At 46.1% G+C, this 23724-nt stretch overlaps 1 protein-coding gene across 3 annotated transcripts in view; it reads left to right on the top strand.

Moving 5' to 3' along the window:
- Positions 1-23543, top strand: part of STAB2 (stabilin 2) — an 88880-nt gene extending 65337 nt beyond the window's left edge. Inside the window, exons 47-68 of one of the 3 annotated variants that reach the window (XM_087765347.1) lie at positions 510-593; positions 694-840; positions 1252-1377; positions 1714-1773; positions 2314-2490; positions 2571-2660; positions 3411-3557; positions 4764-4820; positions 5287-5410; positions 6498-6647; positions 8517-8621; positions 9014-9121; positions 9799-9992; positions 11036-11177; positions 11528-11661; positions 12777-12942; positions 13164-13303; positions 13909-14028; positions 14851-15009; positions 17163-17270; positions 20101-20229; positions 22085-23543. In XM_087765347.1, the coding sequence (XP_087621473.1) occupies positions 510-593; positions 694-840; positions 1252-1377; positions 1714-1773; positions 2314-2490; positions 2571-2660; positions 3411-3557; positions 4764-4820; positions 5287-5410; positions 6498-6647; positions 8517-8621; positions 9014-9121; positions 9799-9992; positions 11036-11177; positions 11528-11661; positions 12777-12942; positions 13164-13303; positions 13909-14028; positions 14851-15009; positions 17163-17270; positions 20101-20229; positions 22085-22135 (2718 nt within the window). In that variant the 3' untranslated portion in view covers positions 22136-23543. Of the gene's footprint in view, positions 1-509; positions 594-693; positions 841-1251; positions 1378-1713; positions 1774-2313; positions 2491-2570; positions 2661-3410; positions 3558-4763; positions 4821-5286; positions 5411-6497; positions 6648-8516; positions 8622-9013; positions 9122-9798; positions 9993-10500; positions 10592-11035; positions 11178-11527; positions 11662-12776; positions 12943-13163; positions 13304-13908; positions 14029-14850; positions 15010-17162; positions 17271-20100; positions 20230-22084 lie in introns of those variants that run through there. The other 2 variants (XM_087765348.1, XM_087765349.1) reach the window with 2 other exon arrangements.
- The last annotated feature ends 181 nt before the right edge of the window (positions 23544-23724 follow it).

Raw genomic sequence — 23724 nt, 5'->3', positions numbered from 1 at the left:
CAGAGTGCCTGCAATACCCCAGGTCCATTACTCTAACAGTAATTAGTCTACTCCTAGGTACAAGCAACCATGTATCAGCTGAATACACATACAAACACATGCCTATATCCACGCTTGACTGTCTCAGGATGAACAGGTTTATTCATCCTCCTTTGCCCAGGAGAGAATAAGCCTCTCCATTCTCCCTATGCTTAGTGTTTGTTGCAAGCTTTCCCTCTTCTCCTGTTTGTTGTTGCAGAGGAAACGGAGACTTGGCTATAAGCCGAAAGAGCAAGAGAAAAATCTTCCATTTTATACCCATGGGCAGAGGTGACAGAGGGGGCTGGGAAGGAAAGTCCACACCATACAAGAGAGTTTCTCTCACCCTTGCACTGCAGGGAAGGGAACCCAGTGCGCAGCAGCAATGGGGCTGTAGGCACCACCACCCACTCAGCAGGGCTGCCCCCATCACTGCGTGACGTTACGTGCATTAATGACTCATTAATGCTTTGTCCTCTTAACTTTGGCAGGCCTTGTCTATCAGAGATATTGCAGGTCCTGGCCCTTTCACTCTGTTTGTACCTCACACAGATGTACTAAACAGCGACTCACGAGTAAGTAAGAAGGCCAGAAGTTTTTGGTGAGATGGCCATGAGTTTTTGGATTCAGATGCCTTGCTCAACTGCTTCTCAACTCCTCCACATTCTGCTGCAGGTCAAGGACTGGATTGCCAAAGGAGTGATGGCTCAAGTCCTCCGGTACCATATGGTAGGTTGTGCCAGTCTGCTGTACAGTGACCTGACGACAATCACTAATGTCACCTCTCTCCACGGGGACCCAATACACATCAGCTTCTCTCAGGTAACAGAACATGAAGAGGCAGGGGACAGACTAATAAAACAGTCTGCTCTCATTCAGCCTTTTTTTTTTTTTTAAAAAAACCTGAATGGTTCCCTTTCTTCCTCTGATGCACAAAATTAAATAAATAGCGTTAAAAGAAGATTGCCCATTCAGCTGAAGCATTCAGCACTTATCTGCTACGCAAAGAGTGGAGTTGTACAACCCTTGCTTTGACACAAGTTATTTTATCCTCAGACTCTGGCTTTATGAGCCCAATAAGAGTTTGAAAAAGCAAAGGGCAATTTCTTAAAACTGAAGCAACTGTTTGCTGCAAAGAAAGGACGATCTGGGCTCACCATATCAAAGAAATTTGTCATTACCCTCACCCTCGCACAAGGTTCCACAGAAAATGTGTTTTTATTGCCTTTCCAGAACTCGCTGTTTTTGAACAATAAAGCTGAAATTATACTCAGCGATGCTGTTGGCACAAATGGCGTGATCCATATGATAAATGAAATTCTGGTCCCATCACATATGCAAGATTTCCCCCTTAAGAAGGTATGTGCAGCTCATCGCCATTCTCAGTGCAGGAGCTTTTCCACAGTTACTGTTAGATATATAAATCACCTAAGTCACAAAAAAAATCCCCATGATACTAAAAAGACCTTATACAAGCATCATTTGACACTGCTGAATAAGTTAAATGCTGTATTTAAGATTCATTCAGGAATTACAGTTATACTACAAACAATATAAGAGGACTTCTGCACAGGGCTTTTACAGTACCATTGATTTCATAACAAAAAGTGACTTACGGGGGAAGCAAACCAATATCTGCTTTTTAAATACCCATATAATGTATTTATTAAATTACTGAAATTCCTTTCTTTGCAGGAAAGCCTTAAAATGGTTGCAGTCAGACATGGGTACATCCTGTTCAGCAGTTTGTTAGAGGTAAGGACACAAGAGACAGCAGCCATTTGGCAAAGGTTTTAAACACTTTTTTTAAGGACAAAAGCACAGACATGGCACATGGCATTAGTGGCAGGATGGTGTTCAGTGGAGCCGAAGGGCTCACAACACAGTATACGGCAACCCTGGTCACCACATGGTCCCTCTCCCACAGAGGTGGGTGGGATGTCAAGCAGACCCACAGCCACCTTTCCCCTCCCCACTCAGCTCTGTCTTACCATATGTCAAATTACGTGGCCAAGCTTTGACCCAAGTATGACTTTTTGAGCCCAAAGCGGGGCCATCAGCCTGGTTTTCAGTGGGCAGCCCTGGGTGACGAAGCACTTCTGAGAATTCAGTCATTAACTCAACTTGGGCAGCTCAACTCAGGCATCTGGTTCTTAAAGTCAGGGTGTTTGCAGGCTGGTGACCAGGCAGCCCACAGGCCACTGCATCCCAGCTATACTAAACATTCACTCCATAGGGTCAGTGTTGTTTTAGATGGAGCATTAATCCTCCACCCCAATTTTTGGTATGTTGCAGAAAAACAACCTGCTTGAGCTGATCAACGATCCTATTCACAAACCCGTCACGCTCTTCTGGCCCACAGACACAGCTATCCGTGGGCTGCCACAGGAGCAGCAGGACTTCCTCTTCAGGAAGTCCAACACTGACAAACTGGTGCAGTACCTCAAATTCCACATTGTCCGTGACGCTGCGGTAAGCCCTTGCTTTTTAGGAGCATTGCCAAGGCCAAGACATGCAAGCCCAGACGCGCATTTCCCCTGTTCCCTTCCCAGGTGATGGCCTACCAGTTGCCTGTCTCCACCTCACTGAAGACCCTGCAGGGCTCCAACCTCAGCATTAGCTGTGGGGATAACAGGGACATTGTAAGTGTTCACTCTCTCAGCACACTTACCCCTTGCCCCTGCTGCAGAATCCACTCATGCAGACCCTACTGTGCCTGTGCACAGCCCCCAGAAAGGGTCAGTGGCACCAAAACTCAATCAGTCCTCACCAGTCCGTGCCAACAGCCACAAAACCAGGGCAGCCACCTCAACGGATTCAGCAAACTAGATGGTTTGCAAGACTCTTTGGAGCTGTCATTTTCTGTGTCGTAAGATGCTATTTGTTCAAAACAGCTCTCAGTCACCTCAAAACTGAAATACCAGCACATTTTAATTTCTCCTACAATGAAATACACAATGGAAAACTATTTAGGTGAACCTGGCTTTGGCAGAAACCTCACGAATGCAGCATCTGCAAACTTTGGTTTGTAAGCACTTATACAAGCTAAGATTGCAGGCATGCGTGCAGCCTGTTAAGCCAGAACAGCACATTTTTCTTTGCAAATGTATCACACCATCCCTGGCAAGCATCTGCCTCTGAAAACATGACTAAGCCTAAATGTGTGTAAGGTTAACCTGTGGACATAGGGCTGGTATACTCTGTCCCCTTCAAGAAAGGCAGAAGATCTGCCCATCCGTGATGTTATAGCATTCAGCTATAGATCCCCAGATGGGTTTAGAGCAGAGGGAGGATTACCCTGAACACCCATGCAGGACCTGGATTCAGCCTGGCCCCAAGGAAGACTAGTTCACGACTTGTCACACCCCCCCTCTCCCCATCCCACCTCTCAGGGTGCCCTTTTCCTGAACGACAGACAGTGCAAGATAGTGCAGCGGCAGCTGGAGTTTGACGGGGGCATCGCCTACGGCATCGACTGCCTGCTGACGGACCCCAGCCTGGGGGGACGCTGCGACAGCTTCTTCACCGCGGATTTCATGGTTAGTTCCCTTTCTTGGTCCCCCACCCTGGAAAAGACACAGCCAAAGGTCCAAACCCTGTCGTCACAGAGACACATGCAGCAGCTTTAGCACTACTGAGATTAAGTCCCACCATTTCAGGCTGACTTCATCTGCCTCACTGGTTACAGCTAAGGTTATGCAGCACAGCACAACACCCGCAAGATACACAGCAGAAATCCTGCATCCACACTAAGCAACACACGGGACAAGTGGTTTCAGTTAAGACCAGCTTAGCAAGCCCTGCCTTGTTTTCAATAAGAACAGTACCATACAAATGCAAGCATAAATTTGAGCAAGGACAGATCTTTCTACCACGCTTTTACATGAATACAAATTCCCACTATGAATTTGGTCATACAGATTGCATTTACAAAGGAACAGCATTGCTGTCCCAGCTGCACAGGGTATTAAGGACACAAGGCAGAACTGCCTCATCTGTTAGCCAGGATCTTGGTCTCACATTTCTTGCTTTCACAGAAATATCCTTTAACATACCTGAACAGGCACTATTAGTGTGGAGGAGGTTTCCTCCGTGAACTTTGATGGGTCCCACAAACAGGAAGTTTTGAAACCCATTTTGAAATGGTTTCAAGCCCAAATTTACTTCAAGTTTAATTTGAATGTATGAAAAAAATTACCTAGAAGTAAAAAAAAAAAAAGTAGTCAGTCTTAAAAAGCTTATGGTAATTTATATTTCAGTTATAAAACCAACACTTGTATATACCCCATCTGCTCAAGTTACCTTTTGTTTCATGATTTTGTTAAATGAGATAGATATAATTTCCTCGGGTCTGGTCAGCGCTTCCTGAGAAGTAACCATTTACCTCTGCTCCAAATTAGACATCCAGATCTGGTGCAGCCCATGTCAATATTTATTTGAAGAATAGCCACCATATTTTTCCCTGCATGTTTAAATCCAAAGAAAAGTTTCTTCTTCCAGGACTTATATTCTGGTATCAAAACTAATTTCTTTCATCTCATGGCACTAAATTAATGCAGCTATTTTGTTGTCATTCTCCTCTCTCCTTTCTCCAGAGTTCTTATCATCTGTTTCAAGCTTAATAAGCCTATGCTCTTCTCTGCTTATATTTTTCTGCTCTCATAAAACAGATTTTTTGTCCATTTCAAATAGCCTTTTGTTACCATTATTTTAATACACTTTTTCTTTTCCATTTTGTACAACAGGGGCATTGTGTTAGCTGTTTCAGTAGTTCTAAATGCCCTCCAGGGACAAAACCAAAGGTAATACATTAAAATCTTGCATTTAAGCAGCTTGATCTACTCTTCTCTCTACTTAACACAAGCAAACTAGAATAAGTTGCTTTGAAAAAAATAAGAAGAGAACCCTCAATGGTGAAACCACAGTTAAATGATGCCATAAAGCCTCCGGGACAAAGCTGTCCCTGGGCAAACACCCAGACACTGGTGGTGGGGGACGCTTGTCAGTCTCACTCAGCATCCACTGTAGCAAGTACTTTGATTGACTTTGGAGCAACCCCTTGATCCTCATTAATGGTGCTCAGCAAGTTGGGGATCAAAGAGAAGGTGGGGGGCCTCACACCTGCACTCTTCACACATCACATTTTGATTCAATGTACATCAAAAACTGTGATTTAAAGAGGAAAAAAACCCAAACCTCCACATGGCACTCATCTTCTTGTGTTCCCCCCCCCCCCCCCCCCCCGGCACTGGCATGTGCAATGCCCAGGAAGGGATCCGCTTATGCACGTACGAGTCCTATGGGCTGCAGAGGACCGGCTGCCGTACGAACTGCTCCGTGGTCATCCAGACGGCCAAGTGCTGCAAGGGCTACTTCGGGCCAGACTGCCAAGGTAGGACACAAGGATGGACAGACAGACACACACACACCCCCTGCTGCCGGCAGCCTCTGGCCTTCCCAAGCACCGCTGCATAGCGCCCAGCAGGCTGAATTGAGAGCGCGGGGATAGGGGGCATGAGAAGAGACTGGCCACAAGATGGGGGATCTCTGTTGCAAGAGCTGAAGTAAACAGAAAGCATTATTGCTTTTCCGCTCCAGATAATCTCTTTTTCACATTACAGCAAGTTTTAAACTCCATGCTAGTAGCAAACTAAGGGAACGCTATAGAGAGTAGACTGCTCTGCTGTAACCAAACCTAGCGAGTCTTAATCAGTCACCAGCTGAAAGTCCTTTCAACGCAAAACCAGACATCAGGTTCATGGCAGGACACACCAGAGACACAATGCACAACTCCTCAGCCACCTGCAAGCGCGCACACCACTGGTGCACAAGCTCAGAAATTGTAGCTTTAAGCAGATGTGAGACAGTTTGGGAAGCTTTATCTCCAGCTGTTTGTTAGCAGATACTAATGAACGGCATGCTCCTTCACCTGCCAGCTCCGCAGGGAACAGTACTGAGGGTCTCACCAGGACACGTAGGGTCAGGATCCGGGTTAGGATCTCTGCTGGCAGACAGCTCCCGAGACATGTACGGCCTTGCCAGCTCACTCTGTCTGGATTTCACAGACACATGGGGGTCCCAAGCAATTTTGGGCAGCCCAGCCTCAGCTGCCCTTTGGGCTCACCAGCACATGGAGGTGCACAAGCAAGGCTGGATTTGGGCAGGGGCTGGGCAGTGCCATTCACTGCTGGGTCTGAATGAGCAAGCACCCAGGTAACAGCACCCAGAGCAAGGGCTGAAAGAGTCCACACCTTCCTGACAAGAGTTGCAAAAGTATGTTAAGGAATTTGGGGCAGGAGGCTTGCAATTGCAAATGTCACAGCTGCTTTTGCACACCCCAATAGACATGCGTTTACAGGCCTTTCCCTGTTCAAGGATTTTTACAGAACAATAAATAACAAACAGTGACAACAAATAAATATGCACTTGAGCTAAACAGCCACTTTTTTTTTTTTTAAAAAACAAAAAAAACTTTTCAGCTTGCCCAGGGGGCCCAGAGAACCCGTGCAATAACCACGGCTCCTGCGACGATGGGTACGCCGGGACAGGAGAGTGTCACTGCCACAGCGGCTTCAACGGGACTTCGTGTGAGCTGTGTTTGCCAGGCAGATATGGATCCAGCTGCAGGCGTATGTTTAAGTTACCTTTCCATATCATTGCCCATGTCAAGCCTAAACTATTTTGTCAGCAATGAGTTTTTAAGTAAACCAAGAAACACCTCCCACTTTCAACACCACCATTTTTCCCCAGTGCGTCCTCAGACGGAGGGAGGGCACAACATCTCAGAAGGAAGGAGGAAAAGGCAGGTGGAGCAGAGGCTTACATGGTTTTCTCTGCAGGGCTCTTCCTATTCTTGTAGGGTACATAAGTAACAGGCAACAGAGACAGAACCTCCATCAACAAGTGTTTTCAACTACAGCCTTCTCCCCCATTCACGTAAAAGGCAAGACAGCATTTTAGCAATGTGGTTCCTCAACGATTGCAGGAGGCCAAGGCCATGCACTGCTTTTGCAGAAGAGAAGAAAAAGGACAGAGATGAAGGCAGTTTGCGAAGAGGGATGGCAGCCAAGAAACTGCTCATATAACCCACTTCACTGTGGTTTTAAGTGTAAACTAGATGGAACCAGGATCAATATCACTTTTTAAACTTAAATGCTTCCCCAACATAAAGCCTTCAGATGCAAAGCTACAATATTAATGCTTCCATCCTAACTGCGTGCACCTGTAGTACTCATGAGGCACCTACAATGGAGGATTATAGGCTAGATACCCTTGCAGTATAGGCAAGACACCAGGCTTAGACACCAACGCTCAGGATTACGCTTACCTATGGTTTATCCATTTTATAGTACACAATAGCATAAACTGTATGAGCTGTTAGTCTGAAACCCAGATTGTGGTATTCTAACAGAAAAGTTTTATAGCCACTTCTTTTTAATGCATATTTATATCAACCAAAAATTAGGTAACCAGGCTAAATGAAATAAAGCCAGAGGATGAAACTCCTTTTCAGCAGGATCAGGTTTTCAGAGAATCAGTTCCCCCAAACCCACATCATTTTCCTCTTTAAACAACAATATTTCAGGAAGAGAGATAAGGCAAGAAAGGATGCTACTTCATTATATTATAAAACAGAGAGCCATCAATAATTCCTTAAGAAGGACTCAGCACATAAGTTATTGCAGGGCCCAAAGAAAGGAGGGAAAAAATATCACCCATAGATTAAATCAGCTCCTCATACTTCAGTTTGCAGGGCACAAGGGGTAACACCCACATACAAGAGCAACAAAAGGAATCCAGAAGATTTTAGCCATAAAATTATCTAAAAACCTAAAAAACACATCCCAGTTAACTTGCCCAGGTTTTACAGCAAAGCTTACTAACCTCATATTTGGTTTCTTTACTCAGACAGACCTTCTCCCAAGCAGCAACCACACACACTCTCTCTCTCTGTACACCTTACTTCTCTCTGGCTAAAAGGCTTCCCCACAGCTAGCAGGTGCTGCACATTAGGACCTGATCAGACTAGGTCTTCAGCTCAGCTATTAACTCCTTCCTGCCACAGTCCTTTGTAAAATTTGCTACTCTGCTACAATGCAGGTCAATACCCATTTTCATTTCCAGAGGTGCATTGAACTAATGCCAGTTATAAAATCATGGGACCACAGGATAATTCAGGTTGGAAGGGGCCTCAGGAGGTCTCCAGTCCAACCCTCTACTCAAAGCAGGGTCAGCCCTGAGCTCAAGCCAGGTTGTTCAGGATTTATCTTGTTGGGGCTTGCAGACCTCCCAGGATGGAGACTGCCCAACCACTCTGAGAAGTCTGGTCCACTGCTTGACTGGCCTCGCGGTGAAAAAACATGAGGTTAGATTTATCTGAATAATTGCTAAACAATACTGTATCTAAACTGACAGTATAGGTGATGTTTCTGTAGGGAAAGATTTTCCCCTTTCCCAATGGCAGCTCTGTAAGTGATCCCTCTGCGTTCCTTTTGCAGCCTGTGAATGCAAGACCAACGGGGAGTGTGATGAAGGATATTCAGGAACAGGACGATGCTTCTGTGAAACAGGATGGACTGGTCAGCTGTGTGAAACCAAGCTAGGTCTCTGCCTCCTCTCACCGGACTCCGTCGCATGGAGCCACGGGTCAAAGCACTTGCAATTTAACAGAGGGTTTGCATAGAGGAGAGAGAGAAAGCATTAATAATGCCAGAAGCCCTCAAAGGAGACTAAGGGACTCCTCTGGACTGAGAACAAGTCCCTTCACCCCCCTGTCTCCTCCTTTGTGAAATGGGAATATGAGTGCCTACCTCCCCTGTGGAGGGGCTCTGGGCTGCATAAGGGAAGGTATCAACTGTGAGCTAAGCAGTCAAAAAAAATATCCTTACAGGTTTTCCAGTTAGCAAGACTGATATGAGGGCTTTTCTTTCTGCATAAAAAAGGGCATTGCAATACAAATAGCACTTTCATCCCAGCTGTTCTGCCTTCCCCACAGCTCTGCCACCAGTGTGTTCCCCGAGCTGCTCCGCCAACGCTGTCTGCATGGAGAACAACACGTGTCAGTGCAAGCCGTTTTACAACGGGGACGGGCTGACGTGCACAGGTGAGCTCCCTTTCCCATTCACAGCCTGCTACGAGAAAGCAGGATGTCCCCTCTCGCACCTGCACCTGCACGCAGTTACCCTCTCCTATGAAATGTTGCCTATCAAACCTAACAGCTTCCACAGTACAGCAGGTGAAACAAATTTAGAATATATACAGATGAGGTTTTTTTCTGAAGCAAGTGGCTGGCTTCACCAGGTTTTACCGAGTAGGAGTATGAGCAAGAAGCGTGCTTCAATCAGGTTTTGGAGACAGCAGGGTTTTCAGCAGTGTTTCACTTAACAGGATTTTCTTTGATGACCTTAGGCGAGGCAGGTCCTCAGTAACATCGCTGCAGAAACAGTCATTCTTTCTGAGCCAGGTGTCTTGTGTCCTCCAAAGTCACCCTGGCCAGAGCAGAGTCCCCAGAAAAGCAGCTTTCTTGGGCTGCCAAAGGTGAAGGAGAATCTTGGGGGGGTGGTGTCTCTTAAATCGAGGACATCCCGAAAAGGGCTTCAGAGCCCTGAAGGATAGCCTTCACACAAGTTCGGGAATGCCTTGGGAAACTCAGGTTTTGTCCCAAAACAAGTGTTCTAGTATTTTTAGTGTACCTTAAAAATCTGGAGGTGGTTTGTCTTTGTGAAGAACATCCTCTTTAAAAGCAGACTTTACTCACCTGTTTTCTTTTCCCCCATGCAGCTGCAGACCTTTGCAAACAAAACAACGGTGGGTGCCACAAGGCAGCCGAATGCACGCAGCTCGGGGTGAAAGTCTACTGTACCTGCCAGAAAGGATACAAAGGCGATGGCTTTACATGCCTTCCAATAAATCCTTGCGCCGATGGGTTCAACGGAGGCTGCCACGAGCATGCCATTTGCACTGTCATAGGACCTGTAAGTTGAATGATTTCAGTCAGCCCCAGGGAGGTCCGAGGCATTTCTTCCTGGTGCCAGCAGAAGTCTTTTCTCTGGCTGGATCATACTCCGTACCTCTCAAAGTCCCTGTTTTCCAAAACAACCTTTACATAGCTCCAGCCTACTTTCCACACCAGTTTGGTATCCTTTCAGCTGAGGGGTGAGCAACAGTTTGGCATCTTTTCTCTAGGGAAAGGGGTACTACAGCAGATGGGATATTTTGCATGTCTAATTTTTCTGTCCTCTTCTTAGCTCTCCCTAACTGGATATCCCTATTTGCAATAGGAGTTTATTGGATTGAAACTCAATATATTTTGGTAGCTAAACGTAGGGACAGCTGGGAGAATAATGTCACTTGTTCGTTGGCCAAATTCAGTTTAAAAAGCTCTGCAGCCACATGATACAAATTCCTTGGCCCAAACGGTCAATGTTGTTGAGGAAGACTTGTGCCAGTGACTTGATCCAGCATTTGTCCTGGTGCTTTCAGGATCACCTGTCCATTCCATTTTGGTGGCTTGCCTGATGTGTCTTCCAGAAGCTATTTAGAGAAGCCTTGCCGCGAATCCGTTCCAGCTGCCAACCATCACAATCCCTGGATGTCACCAGCTCCTACTTGGTTTATAGTTCTCAATTTATTACTATCAGTGGACTGCTAAATTCCTTTCATGCTCCAGTGCCCAGTCATTTAAATATCATTTTGATAGGTTTGCCATCCATTTTTGCTAATTACATGTCATATAATTCTCCAATGCATGTTATTAGCTTTGTGGATGGAATTACGCTTTGGTATTAATTCAGCAAAGCACCCAAGAACATGTGGAAATGTTTTGCTTCGAAGAATAAATGTCACCATCAGAGTTTGTGTTCTTTTGAATCACAGTTGTTAGTAGCAACTTTCCTATTTGTCCATTCCTGGCTATTATGAAGTGAAATTTTTCCAACAGTTCAGAATGTTGCTTGAAATACCACTTTTACGTCAGCTAAGTACTCGGCTTGGCCTTTTTTATTCTCTCTCTGACCAGGACAAACGCAAGTGCGAATGTAAAAGTAACTACATTGGTGATGGGCTGAACTGCTCGGTGATGCAGCTTCCTCTCGACCGCTGCTTGCAAGACAACGGGCAGTGCCACCCCGACGCTGACTGTGCCGATCTCCACTTCCAAGGTGAGGATGGCACACCGTGCACGCCATGGGGCAGGGACATCCTCGTCCCTGTGCCGCCGCAGTGAAGCCAGTGGCCCAGTTCTTTGTGTCTGTAAGCTCACCCAGTCCTTTACCTATATCCTCTTGAAACAATGAGATTTAAGCATGATTGAAATTGGAACGTGTGCTTAAATACTTCGCGATGCCGGATTTATGAAGCAACAGATGAGGGCATTCTAGGTAGGAATATTACCCATAAGGGGTCAATCTGTCCTAACTACATTTCACAAAACTCACAGGTAATTGCATGGCACAGTTGACTCTGCATGGAAACCCCCTCAAGGAGAGCTGGTTCTTCTCTCTCTTTGCAGATACCACGGTTGGAGTTTTCCATTTACGGTCCCCACGAGGGCAGTACAAAATGACTTACGAGAAGGCAAAGGAGGCCTGTGCCAATGAGTCAGCCACCATCGCTACATATAACCAGCTGATGTATGCGCAGAAGGTGAGGTAGCCTCACTGCGGGAGGAGATCCCCACAGCAGACCTAGCCACAGCATAAATGGGGAGGGAAGAGCAAGGGGGCTGCTCTGTGCTAATAAGCTTCATTTTCCCTCCTTTCCTTCCCCTGTGCCCCAGGGAGCAGTTTTTAGACTGTTTATTGGTTTCACGCCTGCTCATATAGCACTGAAACCAGTTGCCAAGTTCTTGTTTCCAGTGATCCTGGGGTGAGACGGTAAAGTCACTTACAGAGTGTTTTCATGGGGGTTTTAATCATTAACACTTCTTAAAGAAATGTACACTTCAGAATTATGCTTAGATTGATTTTTTTTTTTTTTAATGTAAGGCTCCAGGAATCTTTTCCTCAAAGGCTGTTAATTTAGCAGAGCCATTTCCATTTTCTTTTCCTTAAGTATGTTATACACAACACATGACTGACATCAGTGGGATGGGCATCACATCTTGGGTTTGTAAACCTTGATTTAGAAGAGTGGGTCAGACTGGGTGTACCTTTCTGGCTCCTTCCCATCTGCAGAAGGAAGAAAGATGCTCACTGCTTAGAGACACCTTTAGCAAAATGTGAGGCTGGACCACGGCCAGCATGTAAACCTCCTTCTGCTGCCTGAGGAGATTCAGATTACAACCAGAGCTGCATGTCCCCTGCACCTCGTAGTCTAAATCAAAGTCGGCAGTGAGGCTGGCTCCAGTGCTCCTGGGGATTTATTTTCTGTGTTGAGCTGGTTTGTCAGCCCTTCCCATGACAAAAGGTGGGCTGGCACATGATGGGATTGCACGTCCCCCTTTGGCTTTCACACCCACCTCTGATCCTGCCTGGCTTTGGGCTCAGGGAAGCTTTTCCCAGGAAAGGCTCCCTTGGCCCATATGGGAAGCCACTGACTTTCAGGAGGGCCCCCTCTCTGCATCCCCTTGGCCCTGAGCTCAGCACAGGGCAGGCTTCAGGACAGATGGACAGAGCCTGCTGAGACCCTCAGAAAGAGGGCTGGCGTGTTGGGTGGTGCCTGAGGGCCCTGGGGGGATCGTCCATTTGCTCCACAGCACCCCAGCCCCACCACCGAGCTCTTCCCGCAATGTTTTTTCCTTATGGCCGTGCCGGCTGCAGGCGAGGTACCACCTGTGCGCTGCTGGCTGGCTAGATGGTGAAAGAGTGGGCTACCCAACTGCCTTCTCCTCCCCAAACTGCGGGTCCGGGTACGTCGGCATTGTGGACTACGGGAGAAGAGCCAACCTGAGTGAAACCTGGGATGTCTTCTGCTACAGGGAGAAAGGTAAGAGGGTCCTTTGCTGCATCCCTCTGCGCAAAGGGGAGCAGCAGCCCAGATTTCGGTTCCTTTGGTCGGCCACAGGCTGCTAGATAACGCTGCAAGAGACTCCGCCTCTTTTTAACTTTAAAAAAAAATCTGTTGCCTGCAAGTTGTTTTTCAGGCACAGGACAGCCTTCTAGCAAAGGGCATTTGCCCACATGGCTATCTGTGTTTGTACCTTCCAGAGGTGAACTGCACCTGCAAGCCAGGCTACGTGGGGGATGGCTTCTCCTGCAGTGGGAACTTGCTGGAAGTGCTGATGTCCTTCCCAACGCTGACAAACTTCTTGTCGGTATGGCCCGCGGCTGGCGCACGGCTCCGTCGGGTGAGCAGAGCAAAGCAGGCTCTGCCACCGCCTTGTATCTCAATGTTTGCTTTGCTAGCAGGTAACACCACCACACCAGCAAAGCAAGGGTGGAGTGGTCTAAATCCGCACTGTCAAAATCGGAACTTAGTCGCTACTTTTTTAATTACTTGCTCTAAAGAGGTTTTGGGTTTCTTAAAACTCATTTGGAAATTAAATGCTACTGCAGCTTTAGCTTTAAGAGGATTCTGTGCACAGCTGCTCCTGGCTTTCTAAGCATCCCAAGGAGTGTCAGGCTTTTTTGTGATTTTATTGAATTGCTGCTGGGGAAAAAGGCATAGCATTAAAAGGGTCCCTTTCTTGCCACTACTCAGAAAGGCATTATGTGTGTCTCACAGAGACAACAAGGGCCCAACTCCTGCAAGTCAGTTTAAGATGTGGTCACCAAATCAGCAGCTAAAACTGGGTTTTGAATACAAACTCCTTCCGTAATGTCACTCCGGAGTTGCTTCGTGGCTATTAATAGAAAGCTGCTTTGTTGTTATTTATACAGTCTCATCTTTTCAGCTCCCTGCGCCGGAGCACGCAATTGCTCTTTAGTAAAGCTGGGTTTTGTTTCCACTTAGGACATCATGGCTTACTCCAACAGCTCTAGGAAGGGGAGAGAGTTCCTGCGGTACCTCACGGACCTGTCAGTGCACGCCACCCTCTTTGCTCCAAACAACAGCGGGTTAAGGGAAAATGAGGTCAGGGTTTTTTCGTTTTTCCTTCCTCGTTGTAATAAGACTTTTTAAAGAGCCATTATGAGTTTCTGTATCCCGGTGAAATTTAAGTTTAAAAAATACAATAATCTTAGTGTGACGTGACTTCTGTGTAACCTCACATAGTTTAAACTGTGCTTCTGAAAGAGGTGAGTTCATCATTTCCATTTCTTTTCCATAGTTAGGAGTATAAGGTTATCCAGTGTTCGAGTCACTACAGAGACTTTTCCATCAGGGATTTTAGTTACCCAGTTATAAAGGAGTCTGCCTGAGATGAAGCTTATTAACATCACGCACAGTTATTTGAAGAAAGCAGTGCACAGCTTTGGTATTTCCCACAAATACATTAAAGGCATCTGTTCCTAGCTTCGTTTCTGTGCTTATCCCTTTTTTCCTTCCTTCCTTCCTTCCTTCCTTCCTTCCTTCCTTCCTTCCTTCCTTCCTTCCTTCCTTCCTTCAATCAAACATTGTCTCAAACAATTCACATGGGTTTATGCCCTGGCTTACACCTTCAAGCTATTTGGAATATCTCGGAGGCTCGTCACTTCAGGTCGTCATACAAAAGAGTAAAATCCTTTGTCCCACCAGAATCAAGGCACTGCCTGCGGCAGGCAGCTGTCAGAGGCCAGCCGGGACAGCAGATCCCACTGTTCACACCCAGATTTCCCAATAGCCTCCGCCCCATATTGCACTTGCTGCAGCATTAATAGCAAAGAGGGAAAAAGGTCACAGGCACTTAGCCTACTGGTAAATCCAGAGGATTAATGAGATCAGTCAACGTTCCTTGTATTTTGCTCTCATTTGCAGACGCTTGCCGGGCGAGACATCGAGTATCATTTATCTAATGCCAGCATAATGTTTTATGAGGACTTGACCAACGGAACCACTCTTCTAACTCGTCTAGGGGAAAAACTCCTCATTACAAACACCAGGGGCCAGGAGTATCAAGCCCCTGCCACTGAACAGGTACCTTTTTAATAAATCTCCCATCTTCGTGCTTTCCCCCCCCCTCATGCTATATCCTGTAATCGGGTGACACATTGATCTGGAGAGCAATTCGGTAAGGTTACAGGGAACAGCAATGAGAGGCTGACTTCAGAAGGCTCTTTCCCGCCCAGAGACTGCAGGACAGCAGCTGGCAAACTGCAAATTCACAAGTTTGCAAATGGCCAAGCTGACCGGCAGAACTCAAAGGAAGCTGTTCAGGTGGCCGGCAGGAATGGCAGGATGGGGATATGGGCTTGATTCAACCCTTCTCTCAGCCTGGCAGGATTATGGGAGATGGCAGAGCGATAGGAGGAGAGATGAGAGCAGCAGCTTATCAGTAAAGAAAGGTGCTGGCATTTGTAAAGTTTCTTGGTCACTTTCTGGGAGAGGCAGGAGATGCCAGCACAGCCTTGCTCAGAGCAAAAGCAGACAAAACAGTGGTTTGCATTTTTTATTACTATTTCAGTGGTTTTTAAATGCAAAAATTTATATCCCTTTTGCAAATGAGAAGCATTCTTTGACATTTTAGGGGAACACATGCTTTGAAAACATACCAAACTTCTCCTTTTTATTAAGAAAACACTCACTGCCCAAGCATTTCAACTGACCTCTGTGACAGGAACCTCTTGAGACCGAGGCTGGGACTCTGCTGTGGGTGATGCAGTATAGCTGAATCTGAAAATAAGGAACACTGCGTCTGTGGGCTTGCCATTAAAAAGCGCTCTAGAGAATGGCGCTGGACCCGAGGAAAGTTGAGCGCCCAACACGCCAACTGGGGGGGAGATTTTCACAGACACCACCAAAAAGGACATAGGTGCTGCAGGAAGAGGTGCACAAATGACTTATCTGTTGCCTCTGCTCCCTTCCTCCTTCCCCTTTCAGGAGAAACTCCTTTGGCATGAGAATTACCATCTCTATTTTTAAAACCACGCTATACTGCAAACTCAGTAATTGCGTTAATAAAGTAAACCCACATGAGAGATCAGGTCCACCAGCACAAGGCTTACCTGTATCACTCATTAGCATGCCAGGAGCTCTTTTGGATCACTTTGATCTGATATTTGAGTTAGAAGAGATTCTCCTTAAAAAAATCCTCCTTTCTTCACAAGCTGCCAAGGGGAGGCTCTGAGCCCATTAATAGAAATGTTGCTCCTGCCGTTCAAAGCTGGTTGGAAATTTGTAGCTTTTCTTCCTCCCTGGAGGACCTAAGCAAGCCCCTGGTTCCCCCGGCTGCAGTAAAGCTCAGTGGGGTGCCAGGGAGGGAAGAAGAGGTGGCAGCAGCTTTCCACGCACACTCCAGGCAGCCAAGCACCCACTGGTCCCAGCACACCAGGTTGGAGGCCACGAGCTTTCCCCAGGACCCTGGCAGGGCAGCACAGGGGCGAGGGAGAGGGACGAGGACAGGGTGTGACTCCCACATCGCTCTGCGCTGCCACCATGGCTGAGCCCCTTCGTCCCTGGGCACAGAAAATCGCCGTGTGCTCCAGCAGCAGCATACCACCTCATGCCAGGGGCAAGAGCAGGCAGCAGCTCCCGGTTCGGCTCACCAAGGAGAAACCATTTTGCCAGGATGCAATTTAAAGCAGAGTTTGCAATACCGCAGACACCCATGAACCCATCCTCCCAAAACGCTGGAGAGACTCAGGATCGGCTCGCAGTAGTCAAGGACTCCCATTAGCAGCAGAGTCTAGAGAAATGTTGGAGTGGCAATGACTGATCCCGTCCCTCTCCCTTCTCATATTCTGATGAGCTACTAAATGGGACCACCTCCCAGCTCACTGATGCTAGGCCACCAAATAATCTGCAGGCAGCAGCTCCCCATCAGTGTGGACCCAGTTCTCTCAAGCCAGTAAACTCCATGCAAGTGGCACAAAACCTTTATTTCAAAAAAAAAAAAAAAAAAAAAAAGACAAAAAAATGCCTGAAGGCAATATGCAGGTAATGATGTACAGGAGAGCCATGACCAGCCTGGGGCCATCCCACGCTGGTGTCCAGGGAGGCAGTGGTGTAAGCCCTCACCTGATTTTTCTCTGCGTGTCAGTAACTGAGGTGGGGAAATAGTCTCAAGGTTTATTTCAGTCCCAAAGGGAGGAGGGTCAAAGCTCAGCTCTCATCACTCTTTCTCCTGGCAGAGAGAGATCAGATATGTGGACAGAAGTGCTATTGTTGAGTGGGATATAATCGCTTCCAACGGGATAATCCATGTCATTTCAGAGCCTTTAAAGGCTCCGCCAGCACCTGTAAGTACATAGTGATTTATATTTTTTTTTGGGGGGGTGGTGGGAGGTGGCTGTGGCTTATATCATCCCAAACTCATTGCTGACATTCACATATTCCCAGTTTCCCTCCCATATATGCAGTTTCAGTTTAAAAGGTTACTTTGAAAGAAAATTAGAAGTTGAGAACAAGGTGCCAGTAAAGCTTGTTCAAAACGTTTCTGTCTGGACAAGTTCTTCCCACATTTATTTTATATAAATAAAATAAAATTTTTGGTAATGGAGGTTTGATAAAGCTCCATTTCAGCTCTTCCAAAAAGATCTTTCAAGCTTCTGAGGAAATTTTTTTACTCTTGGCTTTGCATTCATTCCTGTCCAAAACAACAAGATGTTTTGAAAATAGATATTTTTTGCCTGCATGAATACCTGCAATGGGCCCAGTTGCCCAATTATCTCTCCCATTAGAAAGGCCAAAGCAAACAGCGCATGGCAGAACAGCACAGTTGAGAAAGGGGAGCCGTCCTTTCCACGGAGGCAAGCCGAGTCAGCGGCTGCACTGCTTCAAGCTGGCATCAAAATGGTACAGGGCCCCGCAGGAGGGAGGCAGGAACATTGCTCTCTTTGCTTCCCACCAGCAAAGGTTACTGCTTTGTATGAAAGGGAGGAAAAGCATTTTGTTCACCTGCAGTGCAACTGGGATGTTTCACAAAAGCGACCCTTGCTGCCCCTGGGAGAGGTGCGCAGTGAGCACCTTTTTTTCAAGTACAAAATGTTTTCCTTAATGAAGTAAGCATTCAGATGTGCAGCGTTAGCGCTCCCCAGCTCTGTTCCATGCAGGGTTCTCTGTGACAGCCCAACACAGGCTCCAGCTGACCGTGCAAGAAGACCCACCACTTACTTAATCTGAAGAACTTCCCTTCTGTCGGGGTAACTCATTTCTGATCCTTCTCTCCGTGCACTGGAGGGGCCTCGCTTATGTTTACAGCCCATCCACCCCAGCTCTGATTTCGGAAGTGGCTAACCAGCTGCCTCCTTGGTCCACAAGATTAATCCTATCAATACCCTATTTCTCACCTTTATTTTGTTCTGAGCAACCCTTTCTCCTTTACAAACCAGCCTTCTTGTTCTTAGAAGCTCAGTAATATGCTTGCACAATCTCGGTTCACAGAAATCCCTTGCAGCCTACAATTCTCACAAGTAGGCAATGACACACTTGGGTAAAGGCATACATTACTGCCTGAAAATGATTCAAATAGGCAGTTTCTGTCAGCCTACACCAGCATATTACAGCCTTTATAATACCTTTCACATGCTAGAGGGCAACTAAATGTTTTCTAATATTTAGCTGTCCAGCTGCACCATGTAAATTACTTTGTTTTCTAAAAAGTAAATGAAGAGAGCATATCTATTAAGACAACAATGTGATTGTTTTTGCCAGGGTAAGTTTAATAATCAGTTTTCTAGGCGGGAGGCCACAGAGCTAGGGCATCACATGGAAAAGCAAGAGTAAGAGCATATGAATCTGCTACCCATTTCCAGACCCCTCCTCACCTCCTGGCTTGCCAGGAAAGAGCAGAGCACTTTGGAAGGACTGCAGCCTGAGTGGCTGCATGCCCTGGGATCCCTCAAACTTATCATCACCCCAAAACTGCCCGTCACCTTCATATCAGTCTATCAGGCCACAGAGCTGCAGAAGGCAAACCAAAGTCAGAGTCTGAAGGCATTTCTCCCCTTGAGATTAAATCCAGATCAGGTGTGAATTTCTTTCAGTCCTTCACCTACATATTTATTAAAATATTTATGAAATATTATATACAGTTACTTGGATTGGCACTTCACCTGCTTGACTGAAGGATGATTTCAGGTTAAAGGCATTGCATGTTTTGAGGCAAAATGACCTACAGAAGGCAGGTGCTGGGCCGCTGGCGGAGCCCAGCCCTGCACACCCTCTGCACAGGCTGGCAGTCCCTCTAACCAGCGATGAGATGGGCCGCGTCTCAGGTGCGGTTTGGTTCGAGCCCTGGTAAGCAGGGCTCAGAGGACGGCATGGCTGCCGATAGCTGGCAATAACCAACACCTCCCCAGCACACAAAGCAGTGGGGAATAAGCTTGAACCCATGCAGAGCCCTCTAAGGTTTGTAGCACAAGTTTCCAAAGCTGCTTAAGGGAATTTGGTACCCACTTCTCCTCCTCAGGCCAGTGAGGTTTCAGGCTCATCATAGCCTCTATTGCTACTTTAAAAAACCTGGCCAGAAAAGATCACTTAGGCATGCTCTGTAACTTCAAAAACATAAACAAGATGAAGCTGTACTACAGCCAGTGTCCAGTACCCTGAAAAAATTTAATTTGTAATTACTATCAAAAGGCCATATTTAACTGTCTCTAGGGATCACGCACCAGGAAACTCGAGCACGAAAGCAGTTCAGGACTGGGGCATATCTCAAAGGGACACTGCATGTGCTCAGGTGCTGGAAGGTCAACCTACCTGAAAGGAGGTTGTAGCGAGGTGGGGGTCGGACTCTTCTCCCTAGTAACGAGTGATAGAACGAGAGGAAACAACCTCAAGCTGCGCCAGGGGAGGTTTAGGTTAGATATTAGGAAAAACTTCTTCACCGAGAGGGTGGTCAAGCATTGAAACAGGCTGCCCAGGGAAGTGGTTGAGTCTCCATCCCTGGAGGTATTTAAAGAACGGATAGAAAAGGTGCTTGAAGACATGGTATAGATGGACTTGGCAGGGATAGGCTGATGGTTGGACTCGATGATCTTAAGGGTCTTTTCCAACCTTGACGATTCTATGATTCTAAGGTCACCAGTGCCCAACCCGTAGCTCACTCACCCTCTCTCTTGCTTCCAGGCTCCTCTCCATGCCAGTACTGGGACAGGAATATTCTTTGGCATCTGCCTGGTTACTGGAATTGTGGCTTTCATTGGATATTCTTACCTCAGGTTCAGGAAGAAGAACACAAGCTTCCAGCACTTCAAGGTAGGTGGCAGACAGGAACGCAAAGCAGGGGGGCAGCATGACCCCAGACCCACCGCGCCTCCCAGACTCACAGCCTCCAATTTCTCCTTGCATTTTATTAAGCTAGAAACATTCCCGATCACTTCCCACTTGAACCACTCAGACTAAGACACAGAGACAGCGGGGTAGGCTCACACACGTATCTTGGGCACAAGCTTCCATTTGCCTACGGCTCCCCCAGACCTCTCCCTCCAGGGTGCCCAACGGGCTCCTGCTCTCACAGACACTTCCAACACCAAGGACCGGCCTAAAGCTTATTCAACTGCACAGCGCCAGTGCAGAAGTCTTTGCCTCACCAGACAGCTCACCCCTAGGGAAGCAGATAATTACAACCACTGAAAGGGCACCTGTTCTCTTCCCCCTCCTCCACGGCATTGCTAATAATTTTGCTGCTCTGGAGGTCGAAATGCTTGATAGGAAAAAGGCCAGATTCAAAAGATAAGCAAATTGAAATGATTGTCAGGATTGAAAAGTGCAAATTTTTATACTGACACGCTCTGATGCTTGCTTTCTCTTAACTAACTTTGCTAGCCTCACATAGTATTGTGATGACGTGAAACCAGCCAGCAACAGCCAAGCTACTCGGAGATGAGGGATGACAAAAGAGCGTTACAAAATACACAAAATTTAATCCAAAAGAAAGTCTACCTATAAGTAAGCAGAAATCCCTTCCTATTCTAGACCCTGCATAATGTGAATTGTCTTCTGGAAACAAAAACAGGAGCCATCAGCCAGGGGAAATGCTTGTGTTTTTATATAGTTGCAATGAGAGTGCTCAGGCAGGACCAAGCAGGGATCTTTTATCCCAGGCACCATGCCAGGGCAACGCTTCCTCTCCCATGCTTTGCTGAGGCTTTAAAATAATAAGGGAGAGAAAAAAGGTACCGGTGTTAAGCGACCTGAGAGAGTACAACCACCTAGGCCACAGTTCGTGCCCAGAAACACTGATTTAGGTGATAAAGCCAGTTCAGTTACAACACTGCACCAGTGGGTAGTGAAGCTTAAGTGCCCCACTTAACGCACTGTCAGGACGAGGATGGATTTTAAGCAGGTTTGTGTGATTTTATGTAGTCAAAAGATGACACTGACGTAACATCACTGGACAAGTCACAGCCTTCAAATATCACCAGCCCCTCATACGAAAGTTCTTCTGTACTCACTCCACCAGAACCTACTTATGATCTTTTCTCAGTAAGTGTTCATTTTGATTTGAGATTGAGACACAACTAAAATCATTCAAAGAGGGAATGACTTTATGAAAGGAAAATGTCTAGCTGGCAAAAAAAGAAAAATTCATCTGGGCAAACACCATTCGAGTTCCTGGCTTTCCTGTCTCACCACTGCTACAAACTGGGGCTGTGGTCTACAGCTGTATCTCAGTTCTTCCTTCAAAGAGAGCTGAATTAAGTTGGACTTCAAATGCTACCAGATGCCAGTGACATGTCTACACGAACTTAAAAAGCCTTCCAAAACAAAGAAGTCTTCCCTTCTCTTTGCTGCAAATGCAGCTGAGTGCCATGCCAGCACTCTGCAAAGAATCTGAAATGCAACGGGAAGGGGGCTGGGAAACAAGGGAAGGAAAGATTGAGCAAAGCTAGAATACGTGAATAGCCTTGACGGTCCAGTTTAGCAAGACCCTCATGTACATGCAGAGTCTAAAATCAAAATAAACTTTTTTGCATCCAGTAAAAAGACTTGCCAGGTATAAAAATGTCAGGTGCAAACTCTGCCATCTGTATGGACAAATTTGCCAAAAAGCAACTTTATTTCTTAATGCAACATTCGAGTCTGATTTTCTTTTTCTTCTATTTTATAGGATTCGGATGACCAGCAGCTTGTGATGAGTGGTCCTCACGATCAGAATTAAAGGCTGAATTTGGCATTAGTCAATTACAAAACACATTTCTATTTACACTTACTGTGAAAAAACAGCACCTACGTGTTTCAGGGAATAAAATGTCATTACAAATTAAAAACCAAAAGAGCACAACTTTATTTAAGATGCAGTCTGTCAAGTTCACAGTTACCAACCTCAGAAGGTTGCTGTACCTGAGCAACATCAACTAGGAGTGCCAAATGCAAGACCGAGTCTCAACCTACCCAGAAGCAGACGGACACTTCTGAGTGAAGAGACTTTCACTAGCCTGCTATTTAACTGGTTTTATTCTTCTTCACAGACTTTAAAATGGCCTCAAACACACAGCTAAGTTGGCAAATATCCTCAATTTGCTAGTACTCCAGCTCTACACTTTTATTTTGGCTCAGTTACAACTACAACTGGCAAGTGTGAAACAGAACATGCATTAAACCTGTATTTTTAAGCCGAGGAGATTTTTTGCTAGCATACTTTCTTGTAAGAATTTCAGCAGCAGGAAACGCAACCATCCTGTCTACCCTGCCTGCCCACTCTAGCTTTTCTCTCTTTCCTCCAGCTTGACCGTGTTTTGTTTATATCTCACCTCACTGTACAAAGGGAAATAGTAATTGTAGCAGCTTTAGCAAGAAATATTGGTGATATGAGGGTATTCGAATAGTAATCAATTTTTACTTGAGCTATTTTTGTGAAAACTGGACAAGGAAGATGATGTACTTGCCATCTCATGTCCACATTCAGACTTCTGGGTCCGTGAGGACCAGAAGCTACCTGGTTGTTCATGTACCGTAATTTTACCAAGCACATTAACATTGCTTTTCAACTGACACACAGCAATAAGAGCCGAAATTTTCACCATGCTATTAGAAGTGAATCGAACTTGAGTTTGCTTCACTGTCGTTTCCTTCCCTCAAAACATTAATATCATGGCAAATCGTGAGAACACTATAGAAACCACAGAACAGCAAGAAAAGGAATGTTTTCTTGCTGGCAGCGGTAACGTTCCCCTACGAGAGGCTTCCTGGTGTCCACCATGCGTGGGGGGCAGGAGGGAAGGTGTCGCCGCAGGAAAGCGTTAGTTACCTCCGAGAGCAACCCCAGGATGCCTCTTACCAGAACACGGCGTGCAGGCAAATCCACAGCTGTGGATGCAGCTATCAAGCACAACCAAGGGAATACAATGAGTAAATGTGCCTGGATGAAAGAGAGACTGAAGTAATTTCCCTAACTCCTTCCTTTGCCCCCCTACACATGCCTAATTGTTTTTACCTATAAGATATTAAAAAATTTAGAACACACACACACACACTTAAACACCCACACATATTTAGGGGAGGCTTCCCCTGAGTTTTGCAATTAATACAACTCATGTTCTTTCATTCTCCCCAGTTACCCAAAATATTAAGGCTCGTAGGGACTAGAAGATAAAGTCCAAGCATTTATTTTTGTAATAATCATTAAATATTTTTATCACAAAAAATGTTTCCACAGTTCATTAAACTCTTCTTTTACTGACACAGTATTCTCTTCAGAGTTTTTGATAGAACAGAAAGAAAATTTCTTCTTGCTTTGGTGTTCAAATA

Source organism: Nipponia nippon, unplaced genomic scaffold (genome assembly GCF_047370975.1).
Source record: "Nipponia nippon isolate SJK-2023a ecotype South Korea unplaced genomic scaffold, ASM4737097v1 scaffold_3, whole genome shotgun sequence".
Lineage (NCBI taxonomy): Eukaryota > Metazoa > Chordata > Aves > Pelecaniformes > Threskiornithidae > Nipponia > Nipponia nippon.
The sequence above is the reverse complement of the archived record's forward strand: the minus strand, read 5'-3'. Positions and strand labels throughout refer to the sequence as shown.